Source organism: Mastigoproctus giganteus, chromosome 3 (assembly GCF_048544385.1).
Source record: "Mastigoproctus giganteus isolate SK-2022 chromosome 3, ASM4854438v1, whole genome shotgun sequence".
Classification (NCBI taxonomy): Eukaryota; Metazoa; Arthropoda; class Arachnida; order Uropygi; family Thelyphonidae; genus Mastigoproctus; species Mastigoproctus giganteus.
The window spans coordinates 129,298,251-129,323,207 of NC_143577.1; the positions used below are offsets into that span (position 1 = coordinate 129,298,251).

Sequence of the window (24,957 nt, forward strand, 5' to 3'; positions counted from 1 at the left end):
TTTGTTGTCTCTATTATTTCTCTCTCTATTAAGACTATCTTGTCATCTTTTCAACCATTGTTTAATTTAAACTGTTTCAACTATAGCATCCTTTATTGGGTAAGATCACTAATGGATGGCAAACCATAGGGGCTTATTCTTCTAATCAAAAAAAAACTTCTGCACAGACAAATTAATAATATTAGTCACAGGTAAGGTTTTAAACTGACATTTAGCTAAGCTTGACTATTTTTTCTCATGTTTGTTTTCTTTTAAATAAATTAATCACAGCTTAAAATTTACACTGATTAAAACAGCAAAAGAGCCACTGCTGTTGTTGTTGTTGAGTTTAATGACACATCGGCTGCTATGGCCATAATACAATACCAATTCATATATTATTATAATAAAGGAATAGGTGCATTATAGCCAAAGCAGCTTATGCGCCAGAAAACCCCCACAACAACAACAACAATACCAATGGTAGCAATGTGTCTTTCTAATGGTGGATATGAAATACTAACTATATTTTATGGTATATTCCTATACGATTTAGGAAGGTAAACAGTTCTTTCTTATTAGAGTCATCTCCAAGAATCTGTATTAACGTTTGTTTGTTTGTTTGTTATTTGGTTTTTAGGAGCATTAGCAACTAAGGCCATATTGCTCCGGGGATATGCGGTGGTCATTCCCTGACCTTTCTGCATCCTCAGTATTTGGTGGTCACGGGCTCGAACCCTGGTCTAATCAAGAAGCATGTGCTACGCACTGCTGCTCCTGCCCACCTGGCTATGGAGGTGCCTCTGCATTAACGTTAGTGATGACTGTGCATTAGTAAATGATGTAAAGGTGTTTGAGCAGATATGTTGAAAGTGGAGATATTCCACTAATAAATGATGAATAATCACATGATGTGCATTGGGGAGTAATTTCATCCATTAATAGATACAGGTGAGTGATGCAAGTATGCCCAATTCTTAGTCTTCCTAAAATTGTTTCTTCTCGTCTACATTCCTAGAAGCTGGAGAGCCACAGCTTTGGTTCTGGTTTTATTTGGTATAGTTTATTTCCTGGATAACCTCTTCAGATTAGTGACCAACTATTCTAACATTCTTCACAAATAATAAGTTTATAACGGTATATGAAAAGTCTGAAAAATAGTAGTATCTGGTTGTTTGACTACAAGATCTGCTCTTCCATTTGCTGCTATCCCAGAATTCCCGAATCCAGCAGAATGTCACAGATTGATTCAACTCATTGCAATCACGTAATTTAGAATGGATATGTTTTAGTAGAGGGTGAAAGGAGATGGTATTACTAATTATAACAGAGTATATACATATTAAAGTGTGATCCAGAGCTAAGTCTATAGCATAAAGCTCAGCAGTTAAGATAGTGCTTTCTACACTTAATGAGACAGAAGAGGTAAATGACGGGACGATTACTGCAGCACCTACTTGGGTCTCAGTTTTTGATCTCTGTGTATAGACTGCTTGTGAGTTAGAAGCAGAGTGAGTTACATGTAATCTCCTGTGCAATACTGGAGAGAGGCAAGGTGTTCTTTCCCCACTGTTGGAAATAGTCATCATAAACTGCAGGGATATTTGTCCAAAGTGGATCAGGCAGTGTCATGTAGTGATATATATTGCCAATTTCTATGTTCCATATCTTCTTTAATTCTAAGTGCAGCAGGTTGGTTTTCATTTGGTTTACTATTGTAAAATGACTCCCATTCATTATTGTACAGACATTTCCAACTAGGGTGACAGGGAACAATGCAGATATTTGTGGAAGACATCAAAAGTAATTTAACTCCAGAGATATAAGGGAGGTTCATGGGGCTTCAATGTAAAGACACTGAGCTGCAGAGGTTCTGAAAGCCCCCGAGAAACTCTCAGCAGACTGTGCTGGATCATATTTAATCACAGAGTCTTACACTGGAAAGCAAGAAAGACCTGATGAGAGCTCTATAAAGATGGATCAAGGTATGTCGATCAGTACTCTATATGCCATGGATGACAAACACACCAGAGGATATTCAACTTTTTCAAACAGACAGTTCGAAGATAAGCCATATGAGCTTGAAAGTTCAGTTTTCTTTCCATTACCAGGCCAAGAACATGGACAGCGCAAACAAAAGGAATTGAAATGTTATTGATCTTTAGCTCAGGATCGAGATGAAGTTACCATAATTTTCAAAAGTGAGTAGTGATGGATTTCTGCTCAGCAAGACAGTGTCCATTACGTAAGGTCCAGGATTCTATTCTGGCAAGAGAAATTTGTAAATGTCTTTCAACAGTATTCATACTTTGTGATTGACAGAATATGGTGAGGTCATCTGCATGCATGTATATTTGTACAGTTTTTGGAAGTTCTTCCAATATGTTGTTGATGACCCGAATTGCAAATAGGGTAGTACTCAGTATGGAACCCTGTGGAACACCCTCTTCTTGAATGTGGGATGCTGACAGTGCGATTTGATATTGGACTTGAAAGGTGCATAACCTTAAAAAGTTCTGGATGAATTGAGGAAGTTAGCCTCTCAGCACCAACTGATGTTTATCTTTAATAATACCATGATACCAACTGGTATCAAATGCTTTCTGAATACTGAATATCTAGGGTTCACCATCACTAGATGTTGCCTCATGACAAAAGCATTACGTATGTTGAATTAAATTTTGAGTAGTAAATCTAGGGTAGATCTGGTTTTATGGAAGCCATATTGGTGATCAGAAAGAAGGTTTTGGAAGTGTAGAACTTGGGTGAGCTTCTTATGCACCATCCTTTCAAAGATTTTGCCCAAACAAGCTTGTCAACAATATTGGTCTGTAATTCTCAACTAGAGAAGGATCTTTATTACCTGGTTTTGGAATAGCACAAATATAGGAATGACACCATGAGAGAGGATATGTATTTTCTGAGAAGATCAGGTTATAAAAGAGTAATAATATGTAGAGATCGGCTTCACATCGATGCTTCAGCATACTGTAGTGAATGCCATCTGGTCATGCTGCACTATTTGGAGATTTGCTCAAGGAGTCTTTGAGCTCAGCTATAGTAAAGGCCTGGTTATATGGAAATGAGTCTAGTTGAAAAATTAAATTTATGACATTTTTCATAAGTTTTAATGCATTGAAAAGAGGTCACATAAGAAGAGGAGGTGTAAATGTTATAAAAAGATTCTGCTAAAGCATTTGCAATATCAGTTGTGGAGGATAGGTCCGGCCCATTGTATTATCGGAGATTGCAGCAGTAGAAATTTCCCATTGAGAGCTTGTATTTTTTTCCATATAATTCAAGTGTCAGTATTTTTGTAATAGTTGATGTGAAGTTAACCCAGGAGTCACATTTTGCTTTCTTCCTAATTTGCCTTGCTTTGGCTCTGAGTTTTTTTGTAAAAAATTAGATTGGCGGTAGTTGGGCATTTGCGGAACTGGTTCCAAGTACGGTTTTTTCTACTTTTGCTTTGGAGCAATCTGCATTTCACCACTGATTTTTGTGTACACGCTTGAACTGTACACAATTTGGGATGGAAATTTCTGCTGCAGATAATATATGGCTAGTAATGTGATTAGTTATGTCATCAATATATCGTTGAACATACTGAGCATCAAGTAGGACACAAGTGGAATAGTTTTCCCAGTCTGCTTTATGAAAGTTCCAAGAAGTACGGCCTTTAGGACATGACACAACCCGTGTTTTAATTGAACTGGTAACAGGAAAATTGTCACTGTGGAATGGACCATTTAGCGCTAACCATTCCATGCTTTCAAAAAGAGATGCTGAACATATGGTTAAGTCTATGGCTGAGGTAGTACCTGTAGGAAATTGAACATGAGTTGTTTGGAGATGCAGAATTTAGCAGAGACAGATTATGGTTATCCAAAAATGTTTCAATTAATTGGCCTCTCCTATCCATGGTGGAAGATCCCCACCAAATAAACAGACAATAGGTAGTAGTTGTGCAATTAGATGGTCAAGTTCAGTCTGGGAGCAAGGATAATTCAGTGAGGTATAAATGGTTGCAAGGGTTAATGATATTCCCATTGCCATCCGAACTGCTACAACTTCTAAGGAGGTTTGTAGTTGGAGATGTCTTGACAGTAAGTGGATTTTACAAGAAAAGCTACCCCTTTATGAGCAGGACCATCAGAATCACTATCTTGCCTAAACATGGTGTAACTTTAGAATCTGAGAGAGACTTTTGGTGATAGAAATGTTTCCTGCAAGATTACACCTTCTGCATTTGTTTGAATAAGTAAATCACTCAGGTCATCAAAATTACTGATCCAACTGTTTTTTCTGGGAAGGCTTCAGTCTGCTTTGTTTTAATTTTTGATTCCTGGAAAATATTGGGCATCCTGTTTCTATGGTATCATCAGCATGTAATTCTAATACTGATTCCCCACCTTTTCGTTGAACATTAATTTCTATTTTGCTATTGCATGGTTTCACTTTTTCCTGGCCTTCAACAATTGCTGATTTTGCTGTTTTGGGCAATGCTGGGATAGCATCAGTTGGGATACTGATCTGCATATTGCTGGTCTCATTGACTGTAAGTTTCTTTTTTGGATGTTAGCGCCAGGTGGAAAAAAAAGAACTGCTTGGTTCTATGGAGGCATCTGTTTGTGTTGCAACTGAGCGGCTACTTCTGGTGACCTATGCATATGATTGACTAGGCATTTTTTTTTTGTTTCTTTTTGGATGTTAGCGCCAGGTGGAAAAAAAAGAACTGCTTGGTTCTATGGAGGAATCTGTTTGTGTTGCAACTGAGCGGCTACTTCTGGTGACCGATGCATATGATCGGCTAGGCATGGTTAACAGCATTTTGCTTTCTTGCTTCAGGATATGTGACTTTATGCTTCACTTTATATTTCTGGATTGTTTTCCTGTTTTCCAAAGGTCACATGCTTTAGAAAATGCAGAATGGTTTCCTTTACAGCTTGGGCAAGTAGGAGAGGAAGTTGTACACTGTCCTTGGAACCACAAATAGGACACACAGCACCGCCTCAATATGCAGTCTGTCATGGCCATACTCTTGGCACTTAAAGCAGTGTATGGTATTCGGGATGTAAGGTCAAATCTTGCAGTTTAAGTAACCTGCTTTAACAAAAGAGTCGGAGTGCTGAACATCGAAAACATGGATCTGGTTAGTAGTAGATTGCCATGTTTTGTTCGCTAAGCTGTTGTACTATTTCTTCTCCAAAGACAGTAAGTCCCATTCACTAATAACGCCTTTAGACATGTTTAGAGTGTTATGGGACGTAGCTGACACTGGAATATTGTTGAATGTTGTTAATTTTAACAATTTTTCTGAATGAGATGTTTTTTAAGTTTCAACTAGGTCTCCAAGATTAGAGACACTTCACCATTTTAGGGGATCCAACAACTGATTCTAAACATTTCTAAACATGCATAAAATGTGATAGCTTGCCAACAGGTTTTGTGGACAGTGAATGCATTATATGAAATGCTGGCATATCTGAAATATATTTTTACATCAGAAGTCTCTTCAGACAATTCGACTCATGTTCTGAGACATAGTTAACAACTTTGCCGCATGTGGGCTCTAGTGATGGATATTCATTGCAATCCATTGTTGCTCCTTTTAGCCCTGGAAGACGGAATTCCTTCTCCCAGGTTACCGGCCCGGTCATGTGGAGGCAGGAGCGGTGTCAACCAGTGACTAAGCGATCAGCACAAGAGGGGGCAACTCCGTAGCCAGGTGGGAAGGAGCAGCAGTGTGTAGCACAGGTTTCTTGATTAGACCGGGGTTCGAGCCCGTCACCACCAAATACGGAGGATGTGGAAAGGTCAGGGAATAACCACCGCATATTCTCGGAGCAATATGGACTTAGTTGCTAATGCTCCTAAAAACCAAACAACAACAACAACAACAGCACAAGACGAGAGCAGTATGTTGCTAGCGATAGCAGTAACAATGCCAGCGGAGTTAGCAGTAACGTTGCTAGAGGCAAACCAGTGATGTTGCACAGCAAGGGAAGCAGTAACATTGTGAGCGGTGGAGGTTGTATTAAAGCACTACTACTACTAACCCTAGGAAAAATGCAGGAAAATCACACTAGAAAGATCGCTTGGCACTCAGTGCAAGAGCCACTGCTCATGCAATAAAAACTGCTGCAATGCATATTTATTCAGAATTATAAATAATAAGTACTTTTTCAGTACTATTTGCCTACCTCCTATAATTACAATGCATACAAATGTGCACTAACTCTGAAATAATTCCATTCATACAATGTCTCTTTAAGAAACTAATATGCAATTTTTGAGCAAAAAATTGCTAAAACTTTTAATAATTTGTAGTCATGCTATAGTGTCCTCTACTCATTCAGGTGATCGTTCCATTCTTTAAAAGAAGCTAGTCTGGGTAGAAAGAGGAGTGCATTAAACTAATTAAAGAAACAAGTGTCCCTTATATTATGGAAATTTACAGCTCTGAAGGCTTCCAATTATCCAAGTATTAATAAGAGAAATTTTTAGAAAGTTCTTTTCCAAAATTTACTTTAACTTAGATATGAAGTTATCTAAGTTCTCATAGGAAAAAGTTAAAAAAAAAAAAAAAAAAACACTCTGGAGTATTGGGCACAGAAATGAAGTACAATTAGAGAAATAAAAGTAATTTAAAATGCTGACAAGTTGTCATGCCACTGTATTTTTTATTATTATTATTAGCCATATTGTGCAAGATAGCCTGAGGCTTATGCTTCACCAGCCAAAAAAAATTCCCTAGTTACCCTGAGAGAGAGAGAGAGAAAGAGAGAGAGAGAGAGAGAGAGAGAGAGAGAGAGAGAGAGAGAGAGAGAGAGAGAGAGAGAGAAAATCAGAAGTAGAAAGGAATCACCAAGAAAGAAAAGAATGATAATATCCAGCTGAGAACCCTGGGTGTGCCAAGCCCATACTCACCAGATGTGAGCCCCTGGGATATTTTTAAATTAATTTTGTTTCTTTTATCTTCTAACCTTTCAGAGCAGAGGTGTCCACTCTACAGCCCCAGGCCGTATGCCCGTGAATAATTTTTATAAGGCCCACGCACCGATAGGGAAGTACATCAGCATTTTAGATTTACGCACTGAAAGGGAACTAAATCAGCATTTTATAGTCGCACCACTGCATGTACAGGCATGCAAGTGTTAAGCTCAACTGTATCCAGCATGTACATGTAGTCCAGTGCAATCATATGTATGCTAACTATAGTTATGTACATATCAATCTTTTAATATTGTGTAATTCTACTATTTTGATATAACTTGTTCCTTGTATTGAATTATTACATATATCAATTATCACTGATAATTAAAAAATCGTCCTTAAAAATGTTTCGAAAAAGGAAAGTCAATTTGGAGTACCATGTTTTTAATTAAATGTGCACTGAAGACTATTTCTTCATTGAGTAAGATGAAAATGCAGTGTGTTTAGTGTAAGGAGACTGTCAGTTTTTAAAGAATATAATTTAAAATGGCACTATGATTCCAAGCATAAATCTTATGAACAATATAAAGGAGTGTTGCGAAAAGAAAAGTGTTCAAAGTTAAAAATAAATTAAGAAAACAAGAAAACACACTGAAAAAACATCAGTCAAGAAATTTATCTGCTGTAAGTGCCAGTTATCAAGTTGCAACGGATTACTTTTCAAAATAAACCGTTTGGTGATAGTGAATTTGTTAAAAGTTGTAGAAGAAATTCATCTGGAGAAACGAAAAATGATACAAGACATTAGTTTGTCTCAATAAACAATTATGCCAAGAGTATAAGCTATTGGAAAGAATTTTTTCAACCAACTTTTGGAAACATAAAACAAATGAAGTATTTTAATTGAAGATTTATCTGATCTACAGAGTATGCACAGAGTTATATGTAAAAATCTTTTTTGAAAATTTTTGCAAATCTATTAAAAAGTTAGGATTAAATATTAAAAACCTGGTAGGAGTCGCAACTTACAGTGAAAAAAATATAATTGGTAAAAATATTGGGCTTATGGGTAGAATAATCAAGAAAATGATATATTGGAGCTGAACTTCTGATTGGAATTTACTGTGTTCTGCATCAAGAAGTTCTCTGTGAGAAAGTATTGGATCTCCAACAAGTTATGAATGTGGTTATTTCAACGAAATTTGATATGATCACATGGCCTTAATCATCGTATGTTTCAACAGTTGATATTCAGAAATTGAAGCTGAATATGAAGATGTAATTTTATATAGTGCAGTGAGAAGGTTTAATTGCGGTAAAGTGTTATATTGTTTTTTCTTTAAACTGTATCATGAAATTGATATACTTAAGACAGAAAAAGGGAAACCAATAAAACAACTACCAAATGTGGAGTGGCTGACCTTGCAATTCTTACAGAATTTAAATGACTAGAACTATCTTACAGACAGTTCTAGTCATTTAAATTCTCTTAATTTAAAACTACAAGAAAAGGTAAATTGGTCTCCGATGTGAATGGTGACATAAAATCATTCCAGAATAAGTTGTTATTATTTAAATCCAAATTGAGCAAAACAATTTAGTTCACTTTATGTGTTGTATCGAGCTAAAAGAGAAACACACATTTTCAAAGAATCATTGCCTCTCGTAATTGCAATTACTTTCTGACGACTTGGAAAGTTGACTTGCTGCTATATATGTCCATGAAAAAGACATAAGCTTGTTTCAAAATCCATTTATTCTATGGCTGAAAACTACAATCCCAGCTTGCAACTTGATATTATTGATCTTCAAGCCAAAACATGGTTCAAAAATAAGAATATGGATTGGGAAAATAAGCTACTTGAATTCTGCAAGGCCATGTCATCTGAAGATTTTCTGCTAATAAAAGAAAATTCCACAAAAATGGCTACTTTGTTCGGATCGACGTGTGTTTGCGAGCAAAGTTTTTCAGGCATGAAATCAAATAAATATTTAAAAAGAAACAGAATAGCAGACAAGCATCTTCATTCCATATTAAGAATTGGTGTCACAAATTTTGAACAATTACCTAAAAATATCCACATCTCATTAAATGTTAAGTTTTGTTCAGTAAATGTTATTGTGTTTTATACTTAATAAAATTTTCAAATATTTTCAATTTTAGGTGTATCATTATATGTATATATTCACCTTAATATACTGACAGCTTGTAAATTTTGTAAAATGAGCATTTAAAAGCAAAAGTAAAATATTTTTTAAAAAACCAAAAGTAAGTCATATTTTTATGATTTTTAGAAAATCAAAAACATAAATCACTGATATAGATTTGTTGCACATAAGTGTTGGGAATTTGCATTTTTTATATACAGCCCGAAAATAAAAAAATGGTAACATGAAAACAGAAACTTCCTTTTACATGTAAAAAGTTTTGGAAAATGTAACATTATTTTTTATTGAATCACTCAGTGCAGCCTGCAAAACAAACCTATCTCTGAATATGGCACCTGTAAGGGAAAAGGTTGGAGAACACTGTTTTAGAGGAATCTGAAGGTGAGCAATACATTCCTGCTATCCTTATCCTGAGTCCATTTCATCTATTCTTTGCCATTTAGAATTCTATAACCATTCCACTCCATATTTTGTACTCTCTACCAAACTTGAATGGTAATCTCACAAAATGTACATTTAGATAAGAACTAATCTTCAATGCTTCCAAATCCATGTTTTTGTTAATTTAACTTGTATTTGTTAACTGGGAGGGAACCACAATGAAGACTTCACTGGAACTAAAGTCACACAAGTCTAAACACATTAAATATTATTATTATTACTATTATTAGCTATATGGTGCAAGGAAGCCTGAGGCTTATGCTGCACCAGCCAAAAAAAAAGAAAAAAAAATTCTTTAATACCGAGGGAGAGAGAGAGAGAGAGAGAGAGAGGGGAAAGGAATCACCAAGAAAGAGAATGATGATGATATCCAGCTCAGGACCCTGGATGTGCCAAGCCCATACTCACTAGATGTGAGCTCCCCAGGGCTTTAATTATTAAAATGCTATGAACGCAAGAAGCTATCAAAGTAATCTTTTACTGCTTGTTTTTAGTAATAAACCAAAAGGAGGCAATAAAGGGTAAAACTAAAAAATAATATAGATTAAAGAGCATATAATAAGAATGTTAGCAAATGAATAAACTGAAATAAAATGAATTATACAAACAAAGGTGTTAGTGCCATGATAACTTCAATATCAGGTTAAAATATATGAAACATGTTATTGTGTGTGTGTGTGTGTGTGTGTGTGTGTGTGTGTGTGTGTGTGTGTGTGTGTGTGTGTGTGTGTGTGTGGGTGGGTGTGTGTGAGAGAGAGAGAGAGAGAGAGAGAGCAATTTTATTTTTGCACACTGTTATACTAAATGAATTATCTACACTGTAATTGTTCGTATCTTGGACAATCTGATCCAATTTTTTTTGTAATCACTCATTTCTCTTTATTAAGACTATCTTGTCATTTTTTCATCCACTGATAAGTTAAACTGTTTCAATTATATCAGTACCCTTTACCAAGTAAGATCACTGACAGATGGCAAATTATTTGTGCCTGGTCCAGGACAAGATTGCGATTATTGGGGATAATTTAATTTGGTGCATATTGCTCGCAATAGTCCATATAGGACACTGACAGACAATGGTTATCCGTGGAAATGGCTGATTTTGCAGAAGTAACAGCTAATTCATTTCCCTTGCTCCCAGAGTGGCTTGTGATCAGAAAAGGAGGTATCAAATTCTGATTCAACTAGAGAACAAGACTGGATGAGGTTTAAACCTCACGGTTAATATAGCCTGTAACATGCTTGATGAATCAGTACATATCATACACCTTTGGTAATGACTATCTTTAAAAAGCAATCAAGAGCTACTTCTTGATTGCTACTAACTCTGCTGTATAATATGCTAGTTTCCTTGGAGAATCTGGTTGTGGAAGGCCAGCAGATGATCCCACATGAATCTGACTTCGAACCATCTGCATAGACTGGCAGAAAGTCAGAATATTTTGTGTGATATACTGGAAAGTGATTCTTGCTGGTAGACTGATGGTGACATGGCATTCTTCTCCAGACCTGGAGACAGAAGTCACAAGATGGAAACTGAGAGAGGAAGTTGTTTTGGTGACTGGGCAATGTTGTCTACCATAATGTTTATTTCATTCAGCAGCCCTGGGATACATCAGATACTGAAGGATTGGTTGGCAGTTCCCTGAGTGTTATACAGATTTCCCCATCTGGCTAGGATACGGGCACACTACACAGTTTTGTTCCCATGAATCCCCTTCATGCGGTCACTGTGCCTGCAGTGGTCACGTTTTCTCTGAGTGCCCTCATAAGGAAGAGGCGGCATGCTGCATAAACTGCAAGCGACATAAACAGGAATACAGCCATTCTGAAAAGGACACTGAAAATGACAAGACAGTGAATGTCCCGAATATAAAAGAGCATTAGGAGCCACAAGAATAAGGACCACTTATGAGTAATGGTTCTACGCTAGTTTCATCTGTGAGGGAGACAGGCTGTCTAAGGATTATGCAGATAAATGGGCAGCGATCTCGGGGGGGGGGAGCAGTAGCTGACTAGATTAAGCTTTCTGCCGAGACAAATTTTATTGACAATGCTGTTATATTGGAGCCTTATTTTGCATCGTCGAGTCTGGACCACAATCTAAAATCCTGGTTTACTCATTAAAAACGAGAATAATACAACCTGTTAACCAGAATCCTAAATTTTGTACATTCATTTTAATGACCCTTTAGATGTCATCGTTCTTCATGGATTTTGTACTCAGTTCTCTTGCATTCTTGTCACCCACTCCTTAATGAATTTTTACTTAATTTCTCTCTACTGCCCTCAATCGGAGGACTTTTATAGCCACTCTCTTGCTTACCTTGAGACTGTGATAAATTCTTTGGGAATGAACAATGATACAGCCACTCCCCGACTTATGTAAGGGTTGCATTCTGTGGAATGCTATGCAATTCGGAAGTTCCCTAAATGCTTATGCAGCACTCGTAAATTTGATTGAAACAAAAAACAAATGTTCAACGAACAAGTAAAAATAGAATTATTTATTCAATTTTTTTTTTTTTTATCTCATGAGCAGGAAAAATTACAAAAGTGTACAAAATTACAAAAATTTCAAATTTCAATGCTATAATTTATTATAAAATTACAAAAATAGAGAGGAGACAGGCATAATGTCAGCAAGTTTTACCTTTCGACCATCATTGGCAGAATTAACTCTCCAGCTGATAAGCACGCTGCTGCAGAAGTTGCGGGCTGTGGAGATTTAGAAGGGGATTTTTTCCAACACATCACAAAATTTCTTTGCAACTTCAGAATCTGCATTAGCAACTTCATTTCATACTTAATGTTTTGGAAACCAGCACAATGCTTGAAAGGCACCTCCAGAGCCAGGTGGGAAGGAGCAACAGTGCATAGCACACGCTTCTTGATTAGACCGGGATTCGAGCCCGTCACCACCAAATATGGAGGATGTGGAAAGGTCAGTGAATGACCACCGCATATCCCGGAGCAATATGTCCTTAGTTGCTAATGCTCCTAAAAACCAAATAACAAACAAACAATGCTTGAACCTATTAAACCACCCATTGCTTACCAAGAACTTGGCTTGGGGTTCACCATACTTATCCTTAATATCTTCATAAATACTTCTTGCTGTTGCTTGAATGGCCATTGGACTCATCTGATTTTCCATCCATATTATTAATAGCTTTTCCATGTTCGATATAGTACCTGAATGCTGTTTTGTGATCATTTGATCATAAAACTTTAATGTTTTTGAAACCAGCGCGATGCTTGAACCTATTAAACCATCCATTGCTTGCCACAAGCTTGGCTTAGGATTTGCTGTACTTATCCTTAATATCTTCATAAATGCTTCTTGCTTTTGCTTGAATGGCCATTGGACTTAGGGGCACTCGCTTCTGAATCTAATTTTCCATCCATATTATTAATAGCTTTTCCATCTTCGATATAGATCTGAAATGTGTTGATCCTTTAGTTTAACGTGTTCTTTTATACGTGCAGTCTCTTAAAATAGTATTCACAGTTGAAGCAGCGAGACCTAATTCCGTGAAATAGATGACAAACTTTGTCCTACTTTGCAATTCTTAATTAATTATCATTTCTAAATCAATTTTGTTTCATTTCCTAGCACTGCCAGCACTTGCACTTTCCATTGGTCCCTTTCCCTTCACCATTGTAATAAGTAAATAGGAATGAAGAGAAGATTCTGAAAATGTATTTGGTTTTTTTGTGATTGAAGATTTCAGTGAAGGGGAACTCATTTCACTATAATACTGTAACATAAAAACCCACAGAATACCAGTTATCGGTATTATCGCAAATGCAATAAGATGTTTATAATAGATTGCGCCAACAGAAAAGCCCAATAAACTGGAAAGTGCAAATTGCTTTTATGGTGGTGACCTCCAGAAATGTGTTTTAGAAAAATATCACAAAGGCGTTCAAAATTGATTCTTACAACTAAAATGACCTTTTAGAGATACAAATAGCTTAGTTATATAGCAAAAATTACCACAATTACCAATTACCAAAAATTACCGGAAAAAAAAAAACAAAAAAAAAAAACACAACGTGTTATTGGATACACATTATGATATTTTCACGATACCTCCATTTATTCCTACGGGATGCAAAATATGTTTCCACGATTTTTTTAAGTTTGCACCGGCCGGGAAAAACTTACATAAAGTCGAATTTCCCTAAGTCGAGTATTACGTAAGCTGGGGAGTGGCTGTATATTGATCTCATCGGACATCAACACAAAATTAAACATTGGCACATCTCTTCTACAGATGCATGTGGCCTTCTCTTGGAGGAGTTCATAAATTATCATTGTTTTTCAATTCACAACAACCCTAATCACCCTCATACCTTTTCAAATTATGCAGGAGAATCTAATATAGATATAACGATGACAAACTCTCACTTAGATTTGTAGCTTACTGACTGGACTGTCTATACGGACTGGTGTACCAGTGATCATAGAGTCATCTATTATTTGCTTTCCCCTGATTCTGCCGTTCCATCTTCATACATTTTCTCACAGCCAGAATTAATAAGATTTTCCATCAGAAGTATTGACTGGAATGCTTTTGGCTCTTCTATTTTTCTGGACGTTGACGAACAGAAACTTGCTTCTTTTTAAACCTCACCTATTTCTCATCAAGTGAACTATATTCAAAACGCTATAATAAAAGTGTCATATAATTCTTCTAAAAAAAGAGGGTTAATCAGAAGACGTGTTCACAGTGGATGCAGGAGTTATCCCAGTTAAGAAGACAAGTTTATCGAGCCTGCAGATGTGCAAATTCCAAAGGCATTGAGTCTGGCCCAAGCAGATGTTAATTGTTTTAATCAGCAGTATTCTTCATTGAGGAAAAGCTATGTGAAGGCCATTGCCTCTCAAAAGTGGATGGATTTCGTGCACACCTCTGGAAATGCTAACCCTTGGGGTCTTCTATACAAAATTGTTAGAGGAAAGACCCTTGATTCTAACATATTTGGCTCAACTGTTTCCACGGCAGGCTCCATGGAAACAGTGAACTGGCATGAGTCAACAATGCAATCTTAGATGCTCTTTTTCCATTGGATGATCTTATCTCAGATTCTGCTGTTCGTTTTAAAATCCGATCAGACATTGAATCTTATATGCCCTCAACAACTACCGAATCTTTTACGTTGGATGAACTGCAGGCTGTCTCGCATAAAGGTAATGTACAAAAGCACCCAGGAATATCTTGTAGAAAACATTTTTATTATGAGAGTGGTGAAATTAAAACCTTATGTTCTTTTAAACTTATTCAACAGATGCCTTGAGGAAGAAACTTTTCTGGAGCGGCTAGATTGTACAGGCCGATCGCTCTGATGGCTAATTTGGGTAAATTACTAGAATAACTAATGGCCATTAGATTGAATAACCTCCTGGTAGAACAAAATCTACTTTCAAGGAGTCAATATGAGTTCTGTCCAGGACGTTCCTGCGAGGATGTTCTTGTGGACTTTGTCTCTACATAAATATACCATGGCTGTTTTCATTGACTTCGAGGGCACCTTCAACTCCCTTTGGTGGGAGCGCATCCTCAAAGTATGTGTTCGGCTAGGTGCTCCAACCACCTTTACCTTTTAATCCATAATTTGCCAATACAACCATAATAGTCAACATTAAACACAGCCAAGTATCAAGATCAGTATCTAGAGGGCTCTATATTGGGTCCTTTTACATAGAACATGGTGCTGCAGTTGTGAATCTTCCGATAACGTCAAAATAATAGCATACACAGATGATCTCACCATCTTGGTCAGTGGTAACTGTAGGGCCGCTCTTGAAACCAGGTGAATGATGTTTCTGAGTAGCCAAGCAGCCAGAAAAGAACACACACACACACAATACACACAAACCTACACCAATCAAATTTCTGGCTCTTCTATAGTGGTACTATTCTTCACAGAGATACGAGGCGGAGTTGAACTGATGTTCTAGAAGCCGCCCTTTACATATACACATGTCCACGTGGGATTGTCAGGTAGGCATTTCAATTTAAATGCAAACTGTAAGGACAACTGCTTATGTCAAAGACATAGAGACACTTCAATGTAAATGCTTGGGAGAGAAGATGTGCAAATTGCTTCAGTGGCAGTCTAAATGGCCTATAGCAGACTGGATATAACCACTGAAGTAGTATCACTAGCAGAAGCATAATCTATAATCAAGTTTTGAATGGACAAAAGCTTGGCAAAGAAGAAGAGTAATTAGAACAGAGTAATAGATAGAGTAATTAGAATTAAGCCCCTTAGACCACTTTGTCCTTAGCAGAAGAATAAGTTATAGAAAAGCAAGCTTCTTGTCAACAATAAGTCCTAGGAATTTAGCTTCTAGTACTACCAGGATGGATTTTGCCAAAGCCTTAATTCTCAGTCAGGATGAAGATTTTGCTTGCAACCGAGGAGTACACAAATGTTTTCTGTGATGAGAACTGAACCCATTAGCCAATTCCAGGATGGAAGATGTACAATGGCTTTTTGCAGTTGCTTTTCAACAAACCTCATGTTGTAATGACAAAATACAGTAAAATCCTCAATATAGAGGGCATTGTTTGTTATTGGAAGTTGTTCTGTGATAGAGTTTATTTTGACCTCAAAAAAGAATGGATCCTTGTGGAACTCCTTGTTGGCAAAAACACTTGAAAAAGCCTGGATCCTACACAAACTTCAAATAAGTAGGAACTTTTTAATAACAGGAAGACAATCACCCAATACAAAAGTTATGGAGGTCTTATAATATGCCAAATTATTAGGTTTATCATATCCTTTTTGAACATCAAATAAAACTGACACCAGATGTTCAGATTAAATAAAACCAACTTGAATATAGATCAGTAGCTAAGGATATTGGCTTTGGACTCTCCAAAGATTAGTTGGATTAGTACCTATGGAAAAGGAGAACACTCTGAGAAATGTGTAGGTTTTTTTGTTTTTTTTTTTTTTTTTTTTGGTAAAGGAAAAGTTCCTGTCCACCTTATGGCCAGTACTAATACTGACAGTTCAGAACAGCTTAACTTGAGACAATAAGTATATGGAAGGGTCTTTCAACTTTCTGAATGCACTTTAACTCTGCATTACAATTAGTTCATCACTGGAAACTGCAATACCTGGAGTTATTACAATTTGTAGGGCTTGCATTGAAAACATCTTTGGTATAGACATGTCTGTCTATACCAAAGAATTGTCTGAATTGTCACTGAATTGTCTCTCTAAAAGTCTGGGTTTTACACTTTCAAGATAATGAATGAATGGAATCCCACAAATTCGTTCTTCACTGTCAACAGCGGGTTCGTTGATATACAAAGACGATACAAATGCTTTTTTTTTTTTTTTTTTTTTGCATTCTATGGGCACATCCTATGATGGCCTCACAAAACAGAAGTTCTGCCTTGCCAAGTTTACAAAAAAACTATGCAGCTAGTCCAGAGAAAATGCTGAGGTCAGCAGATTGGGGGAGGGATTCTCAAAGCCACCTATTGTATGGAAATGATTGTATGCTCAGACCAGAATGTTTGATTTACTGAACCATAAGCTGCATTAAACTTGTTCACTGCTATTTAATTCTATTTCTCACTGCAAATAACATTGCCAGAAACATGCACAACTTGACTGTCAAAAATAATTGATACCTGTGATTAAAAAGCTCGAGGAGGAAAGTCTATGCTGCATGTACTTCATTTGACAATCAATACTGCTATTCCCAATGCATATTTTACAGCTTCTGTAAAAATTTTAAATTATTTTAAATAATAAAAATTTTAAATTATTTCTGACTTGCATAATGGCAGAAAATAAATGCTAGTTTGGTTAATTAACTATTCATTAAGTTTCATTACCTCTTCACGTTGCTTGCGTAGAATTTTTAAGGCTACATTTTCCTTCTTGAATGTTTCTAACTCTGCTTCCAGCTCTTTAAGCCTACTCTGCAGTTCGAAACTATTTATGATTCCAGAATTATTTTCTTTATAAAGAACAAGTTCCTAAAAAATAAACCATTTTTGCCAAGTGTATTAAATCCATTTTAATAAAGCTATCAGTGAACCATAAAATAAAAATAATTTGCTACAAAAATATAAATTATTCCACAGTCACTTGTACAATTTATTACTCCAAGGAAAATGTTCGAAGGACATTTTGAAATCGCATGCTTGAAATCTTTTTGAAGACTAATTTGAAAATTATATCAAGACCAAGGTAATAGCAACTAATAGGAAAATTTAAATGCAACTGCCTAAACAGGGTAAATGTGATCTTTTGGTTATATGTGATGATCAAACCTTAAGGTTAAAAAAAAAAAAAAACCTGAATAGCTGAATTTATTTTTACTTTTAAAAGATGACTAACGTGTTGGCTGTTGACACTAATTAACTTACATAATAATAATACCACATTTGTTTTTGTAATTAGTTTACTGTCAACTAATTGACCAAAATTCCGAATCAATATAAATAGCAACAGGTAGTAATGATTTAGTAAACAGACTATCAGGAGGTTATTGTATTTTGGCTTCATAGAGTTCCAAAGTGGAGTCTAAAATGTAGCCTGTTAGTTGAAAAAATTTTGTTAAGTTTTAGCATAGCTACCAACATTTGATTTTCAAAAAAGACAGAGATTAGGCAATTCTAATCAAGAAGAAAACCATTTATTTTTCCTCTTAGAATGTTTTTTGCTAAAACAGATTAAAAAAAACAATTTATTACTCCATGAAAACTGTTCGAAGGACAGTTTGAATTTGCATGCTTGAAATCTTTTTGAAAATTATTTCAAGACCAATAAGCAAATTTAAATGCAACTGCCTAAACAAGGTACAGTAAATGTGGTCTTTTGGTCATGTGACAATCCTTAAGGTAAAAAAAAAAAAAAAACAACACAAACCTCAATAGCTGAATTTATTATTTATTTTTAAAAGATGATTAAATTATTAGGTAGCTGACTAGTAACATTGACTGTTGACACTAATTAACTTATATAATAATAATACCACAGTAAACTTAATTACATCATATTTGTTTTTGTAATTAGTTTACTCTAAACTAATTGACCAAAATTCAGAATCAATATACAGCAGGCCCTCGTTATAACGCAGTTTGCTTTACACTGATTCGTTATAATGCTGTTCTTATATTATAACCTGTATCTGACTATAACGCTGTCACAAATCACTATAATGCTCTTTTGCAGATTGCATTTTTGGCAAATTTCATGAAATCGTTTCATTTGATGGAGTCAATAGCTTGAAAATGAATAGTAAAACAGCATTAAAATGTTTCCCATGCTGACTTGGGAATTTCCCATGCTCAGTGAAATTTTCTTGCACGCTAATTCAATTGCAGTACAGTGACTTGTTACGTAGTTCCGAGATCAACATTTTAAAAAATTATCAAGTATACTGCTTGTAATATTTGCGTTATATGCATTTATCCGAAGTCTAGTCATCACTCAGTACAGTATTAGACATCGTGCATAGCAGACAGTTTACTGAAACACTGTATCATAAATTATTGCAACCAACACAGTTACACTTTCGAAGAGTAAATATTGGCGGATAAGAATGAAAAAGCAACAATGTCTGGACGCAGTACGAAGACTATAAATGTAAGAAAAAGACTGAATTTGAAAATTAAATTACACGTTTTGAAGCCAATTGATTCCGGTCAACCACAAGAGATGTGTGCTATAATTGAGGACTGGCTGGTTTAACTGTAAGAAAAATTATAAAAATATATAAAGTATATTTTTAAAATATAATTTAAAATATATATTGTAAAGTATATTAATAAAATATATAAATTATAAAGAATTTATTTTAGCGGCAGGAAAGACAGCCGTTCCAATACAAGCAACTAGGCCTAGGCCGGCTATTAGGATTGAAATGGAGAGACTTTAACTAATTTTATTGAAGATAATATCCAATGCAGAATTCAGTTAATTTAAATATTATAAAAAAAAAAAAAAAAAAAGAGAGAGAGAGAGAGAGAGATTAGCCCATACGATGATCTGAAGAAATCTCACCTAAAATAAAATGTGGAACCATTTAAAACTAATAAGGGCTGGTTGAATAACCCCAGGGGGAGCCGCAAGTGCAGATCAAGAAGCTGAAACTTTCAAAAAAAGAACTTGTTAAAATTATTGAGGAGCGGTATTATGTGTTATACTTCTCAACAAGTTCTTAACATAGATGAAGCAGGACTTTTTTCGAAACGAATACCTAAAAGAAGCAAGAGGGTGGTAATCAATGGGTGCTGCTCTTCAATATGAAACTTCAATAAGAAAAAATAAGACCTGTTCCAAAGCAGCAAAGGATCGGTTGTCTTTTCTGTTGGTTCATAGTGCAGCGGGGCATTTAAAAGTTTACCAGGAAGAGGGCCAAAGTACAGCCCAAAATCAACACATTTTTCATGATTAAATTCATCAATTAAATTAAATCAATTAAAATCAAGTTTGATCAATTAAATTCATGATTTTAATTGGAATTTTAAGTTTAATTTTGATATGTAAGTAGTTATCGCATAATTATATATGTATGTAATGCAGAATATTTTATATGTACAAATATTTCAATATTAAATATTTTGACCGACATCTGTGCATCTTTTCACTACCGTTTATTATTGATTAGGAAATATCTATGGCACCGATCACAACTCACAAATACATATGTTACCTTATGGGAATGTGGCGCTTGCTTTGTGCAGATTCACTTAGCGCTCTGTTTTTCCGGAACCAATTATCAGCATTAAGCGAGGGTCACCTGTACATACCAAGATGTAGTATGATTTAGTAAACCAACTATCAGGAGGTTATTGTATTTTGGCTTCACAGAGTTCCAAAGTGGAATCTGAAATATAGCCTGTTAGTTGAAAAAATGTTATTAAGTTTTGGCATTTTATTTTTGATTTTAAAAACAGACAGAGATCAGGCAATTCTAAGCAATACGGAGAAAACCTTTTGTTTTCCTCTTAGAATGTTTTTGCTAAAACAGAGTATCAGGAAGTTTTTCAAAAACCAGAATTTCATTGAAAAAAAAAAAAAAAAAATAGCAGAAAAACAGGATTTTTTTTTTTTTTTTTTTTTGGAAAATGCAGCAGGCTATTTCTATTTCTAGAGCAGTCAATGCTGCACTATAAATTAAACCAACATGATGCACATTCACATTAAAATAGAGCCAAAGTAAAGCCTACTTACTAAGTAGCATATTTTGCTTTCGCCATTATTGAATCTAAGATTTTTGTTTGGAATGATAGACAACCTAATCATGATTGCTTCAAAAAAAAAAAAAAAAAACAACTGTTGCCGACTTTGCCCTCTTCAGAAATATTCAGTTGACATTTTGTTCATAAAAATAGCATTACTGCTCAGACTAGGCTGTCAAGAGCATTTCCAATGCTTCATCAAAAAGACAAAATCTCAATCACCCCTGAGAATGGCACTGAGGAATTATTAAAATGATTTGGGATAATATGTTATCTTTCATGCCTCCTTCTGCCCATTTCTCCTACTGACTACTGTACATCAGTTCTTTCTTCTTTCATAAGGTTAGGTTTATCATCATCAGCCATTTTCAATACACTGCAGGATGAAGGCCTCTCCAGCAACTTTCCAGTTCCTTCTGTTTTGTGCAATGGCCATCCAATTACTATCCACAAAATTGTGAATTTCATCTATCCATTTCCGTCGTTATCTTCTAGCTTCTTTTGGGTACTATTCTGTTATTTTCTTAGTCCATCTGTCATCATGCCTTCGAGCTATATGTCCTGCCCAAGAGCATTTTAGTTCTTTAGTTTTGATAAGAATGTCCTTTACTTGAGTTTGCTGCACAATACATGTGTCTCTCTCTTCTTATCCAACAGTTTGATTCCTAATATAATTTGTTCCATTCTTTGCTGTGCAGTTCTCAGCTTCTCTTCCATTCTTCTGGTGAGTGTTCAAGTTTCACTTCCATAAGTCATGGTGGGGAGTATACGTTGGTTCATTATTTTACATTGGGATATTACTCCACAGTATGTGACTATATTTCCTGAATGTTATCCATCCAAAATTTATTATTCTCTTATTTCCAGCCATTTATCATTACTACAGTAATGATTGTCCCAGATAAGTATATGAATTCACCTTTTCAATTACTGTTCCTTCAATCATTATAACCCTTTCTGTGTCATACTTGTTCATCATTACTTTTGTTTTAGCCATATTCACCTTTAGTCCGAGATCCTTACTAACTCTGCATAACTGATTAAGGTTTTCCTCTAATTCTTTGGGATCGTGGCTTATGACCACAATGTCATCTGCAAATTGTAAATGGTCCAGGTACTCACTATTCATATTGACTCCTTTCTGCGACCAGTCTAATCTTCTGAAAGCTTCCTCAAGAGCAGCAGTAAACAACTTCATAGATATTGTGTCTCCTTGTTGAATCCTTTCTCAATTTTAAATTTGCTACTGTCTTTGTCTAGTCTAATAAAGCAGGTAAAGTTCTCATACATTTTATTCAAAATCGTAATATATGGGGTATCTATGCCTTTTCTTTTAAGCGCGAAACATTGCCTTATGCTGTATGGAGTCAAATGCCTTTTCATAATTCACAAATGCCAGACATAATGGTGTTTTATATTCATTTGCTTTCTCCATTAGCTGTGATATTATGTGAAGGTGATCCATAGTTGAGGATAATATCCTGAAGCAAGCTTGCTCTTTCGGTTGATTCTCGTCAAGTATTCTTTCTAATCTGTTAGTAATAACCCTTGTGAACAAATTGTAGATGTGGGATAACAAGCTAATTGGTCTATAATTTTCAATTTCTGATTTATCTCCTTTCTTATGCAGCAAAACCATGACTGCATAATACCACTCCTTAGGCATCATGCCTTTTCTAATGCATTTCGTAAAGAGACTTGCCAGTTTCTGTGTAATGTCTCTTCCTCCCAATTTAATAACTCTACAGTAACTTCATTTTCACTCGGGGTTTTCTGATTCTTCATTTTCTTCAATGCATGTTCTATCTCATCAGGAAGGATACTGGATATGTCGTATGTGTTACTAATTTGTGATCCATCCTCCCCACTGCTGGCATCATTACCTCGCTTCTTGTATAATTCTGTATAGAAGTCTTCTGTTATTTTAATGCCTTTTCTGCTTTTTATAAGTACACCATCACTACTCTTCAGTTTCAATATCATTTGTCTTTCTGGATTCCTGCTCATGGCTGCTGATTTAAGTCCTTTTTTTTCCCTCAATGCTTGTTCTATGGCTGCCTCCATAGCCAGGTGGGCAGGAGCAGCAGTGCGTAGAACATGCTTCTTGATTAGACCACAGTTCGAGTCCGTGACCACCAAATATGGAGAATGCAGAAAGGTCAGGGAATGACCACCACATATCCCCCAAGAAATATGGCCTTAGTTGCTAATGCTCCTAAAAACCAAATAAACAAACAGCTTGTTCTACTTTCCTTGTGTTAAATCTTCTTATGTCTTCTCTGAGTCTCTTTATAATGGCTTTGCATAACTTAGTATACTCAATTTTATCCTTGTCAGTGTTTATCTTGCTCTTCACTTGTCATCCTCAGTTCACCATGACAAGGAGAAAATCAAAACACGTAGGAGGGCATGCTGTCCAACGGGGTGAGAATGCTTCAAGACAATGCCCCAGTTCACATTTCTGAAATTGCAACAACACAAGGGCAATTATGGATATGAAATACTGCCCCATTCAGCCTACTCACCTGATCTTGCACCATCGGACTTCTTGTTTCCTTCCCTCAAATCATTTCGTCAGGGGACCCACTTCCCTGATGACGAGACACTCATTTCAGCAACAGAGTCAAGGTTTAAAGACCAACCTCACCACTTCTACAAAAACGATATCTGTACCTCATCCATCGATGGGAAAAATGTGTAAATCTGCATGGTAGCTATGTAGAGAAGGGCTTAAACCTGTGCCAAGGATTAACAGGCTAGGACAGGGCGATTCTTTATTGAACAACCCTCATATCTTCTGTTAGTGAGGATGATCTCAATTTCATTAGTTGTTAATCCATTTGGCTCTTCACCCTTTTCTTGAAAAAAGTGTTCATTACTGTCCTTGAAATTCTGCAAATTCCACAAGTCTCTTCCATTTCTTTCACTAATTCCAAAATTTCCTATAGTTCCCCTTTCTGCACTGTTTTGTCAGTACAACCTTAGCATTGAAGCCCCCCCATAATGATAGTGTAGTGGGTTTTCTGCTCATCATGCCTACTTGTGCTCTACTTGGACTAAGGACTACCGTACATCAGTTCTATCTTATTTCATAACGTTAGGTTAGGTCAGGTTAAATTAACACAACAGATGGCAAACAGCTCTTGTTTTATATATTTCTTTGCAACTAATAATACCAAGAAGTACTGGAAATTTGTCCAAAAAACATTTCAAATTTGAAAATGAAGCACTGCTAATGGTGAAATTTGGGTAACATATAGTCAAACGGAGTAATAAAGTACTTTCTCACCAAACAAAAGATCTTTTGTTCTAGATTCTAAACAAACTTGGCAAGAGAAATACCTATGATGAAGTCAGAATCTGTAATCTGTTTTTGGTAATCAATTTCCAAAAACAATGTGCAAGATTTAAAAACTGTTATTGAAAAATAAATCTACTCATAACATTCTTCACCATATCTGGGGGTAATGCCCTCAGTACATGGATGCAAGGTAATTGATTACGGGATTATATTCAGATTTTTCAATATTAGCATAACATTAAAAAGAAATAAGCAAACTGCATTCATTCAAGCCAGATATCATACGTTGTTGTTGTTGTTGTTTGGTTTTTAGGAGCATTAGCAACTAAGGCCATATTGCTCCGGGAATATGCGGTGGTCATTCCATGACCTTTCCGCATCCTCCGTATTTGGTGGTGACAAGCTCGAACCCCGGTCTAATCAAGAAGTGTGTGCTACGCACTGCTGCTCCTTCCCACCTGGCTATGGAGGCGCCCCAGATATCATGAAGACTTTTTTCACAAGTGAGAAAAACATGCCTAAAATTATTAGATTCTTTATGTCTTCAGAGTTCTCTTTCTTGCTTTGTATTCCTTCAATTTTTTGAATTGTGGACATACTTTGTATAGGAACAGTGGAACTTATAAGTGATTGCTAAGGGTGTACTTACCAATTTGGCCACTGAAAAGTGCTCATATTGCTTTTCTCATTCCTCATAATCTCTAATTTAAACAGATGTATCAAAAGTTGTGTAATTAGATTGTTACACCACCTTAGCATCATCATTAGTAAAGGCATATGATGCAAGAAAGCAAGCTTATGCAGCATCAGCCAAAAAAAAAAAAAAAAAAATCCTTCCCACTTCACCAATCCACTCCCTCCAAAACTTTGTTTAGTTCCTCCTTGAATTTATTTAAGCTATCAACTTCC

The 24,957-nt window shown here is 35.8% G+C and overlaps 1 protein-coding gene across 1 annotated transcript in view; it reads right to left on the minus strand.

Moving 5' to 3' along the window:
* Nucleotides 1–24,957, minus strand: part of LOC150088267 (centrosomal P4.1-associated protein-like) — a 452,284-nt gene that overhangs the window by 242,042 nt on the left and 185,285 nt on the right. Inside the window, exon 6 of the mRNA XM_090370091.1 lies at nt 17,391–17,534. Within this exon, the coding sequence (XP_090226217.1) occupies nt 17,391–17,534 (144 nt within the window). The remainder of the gene's footprint in view (nt 1–17,390; nt 17,535–24,957) is intronic.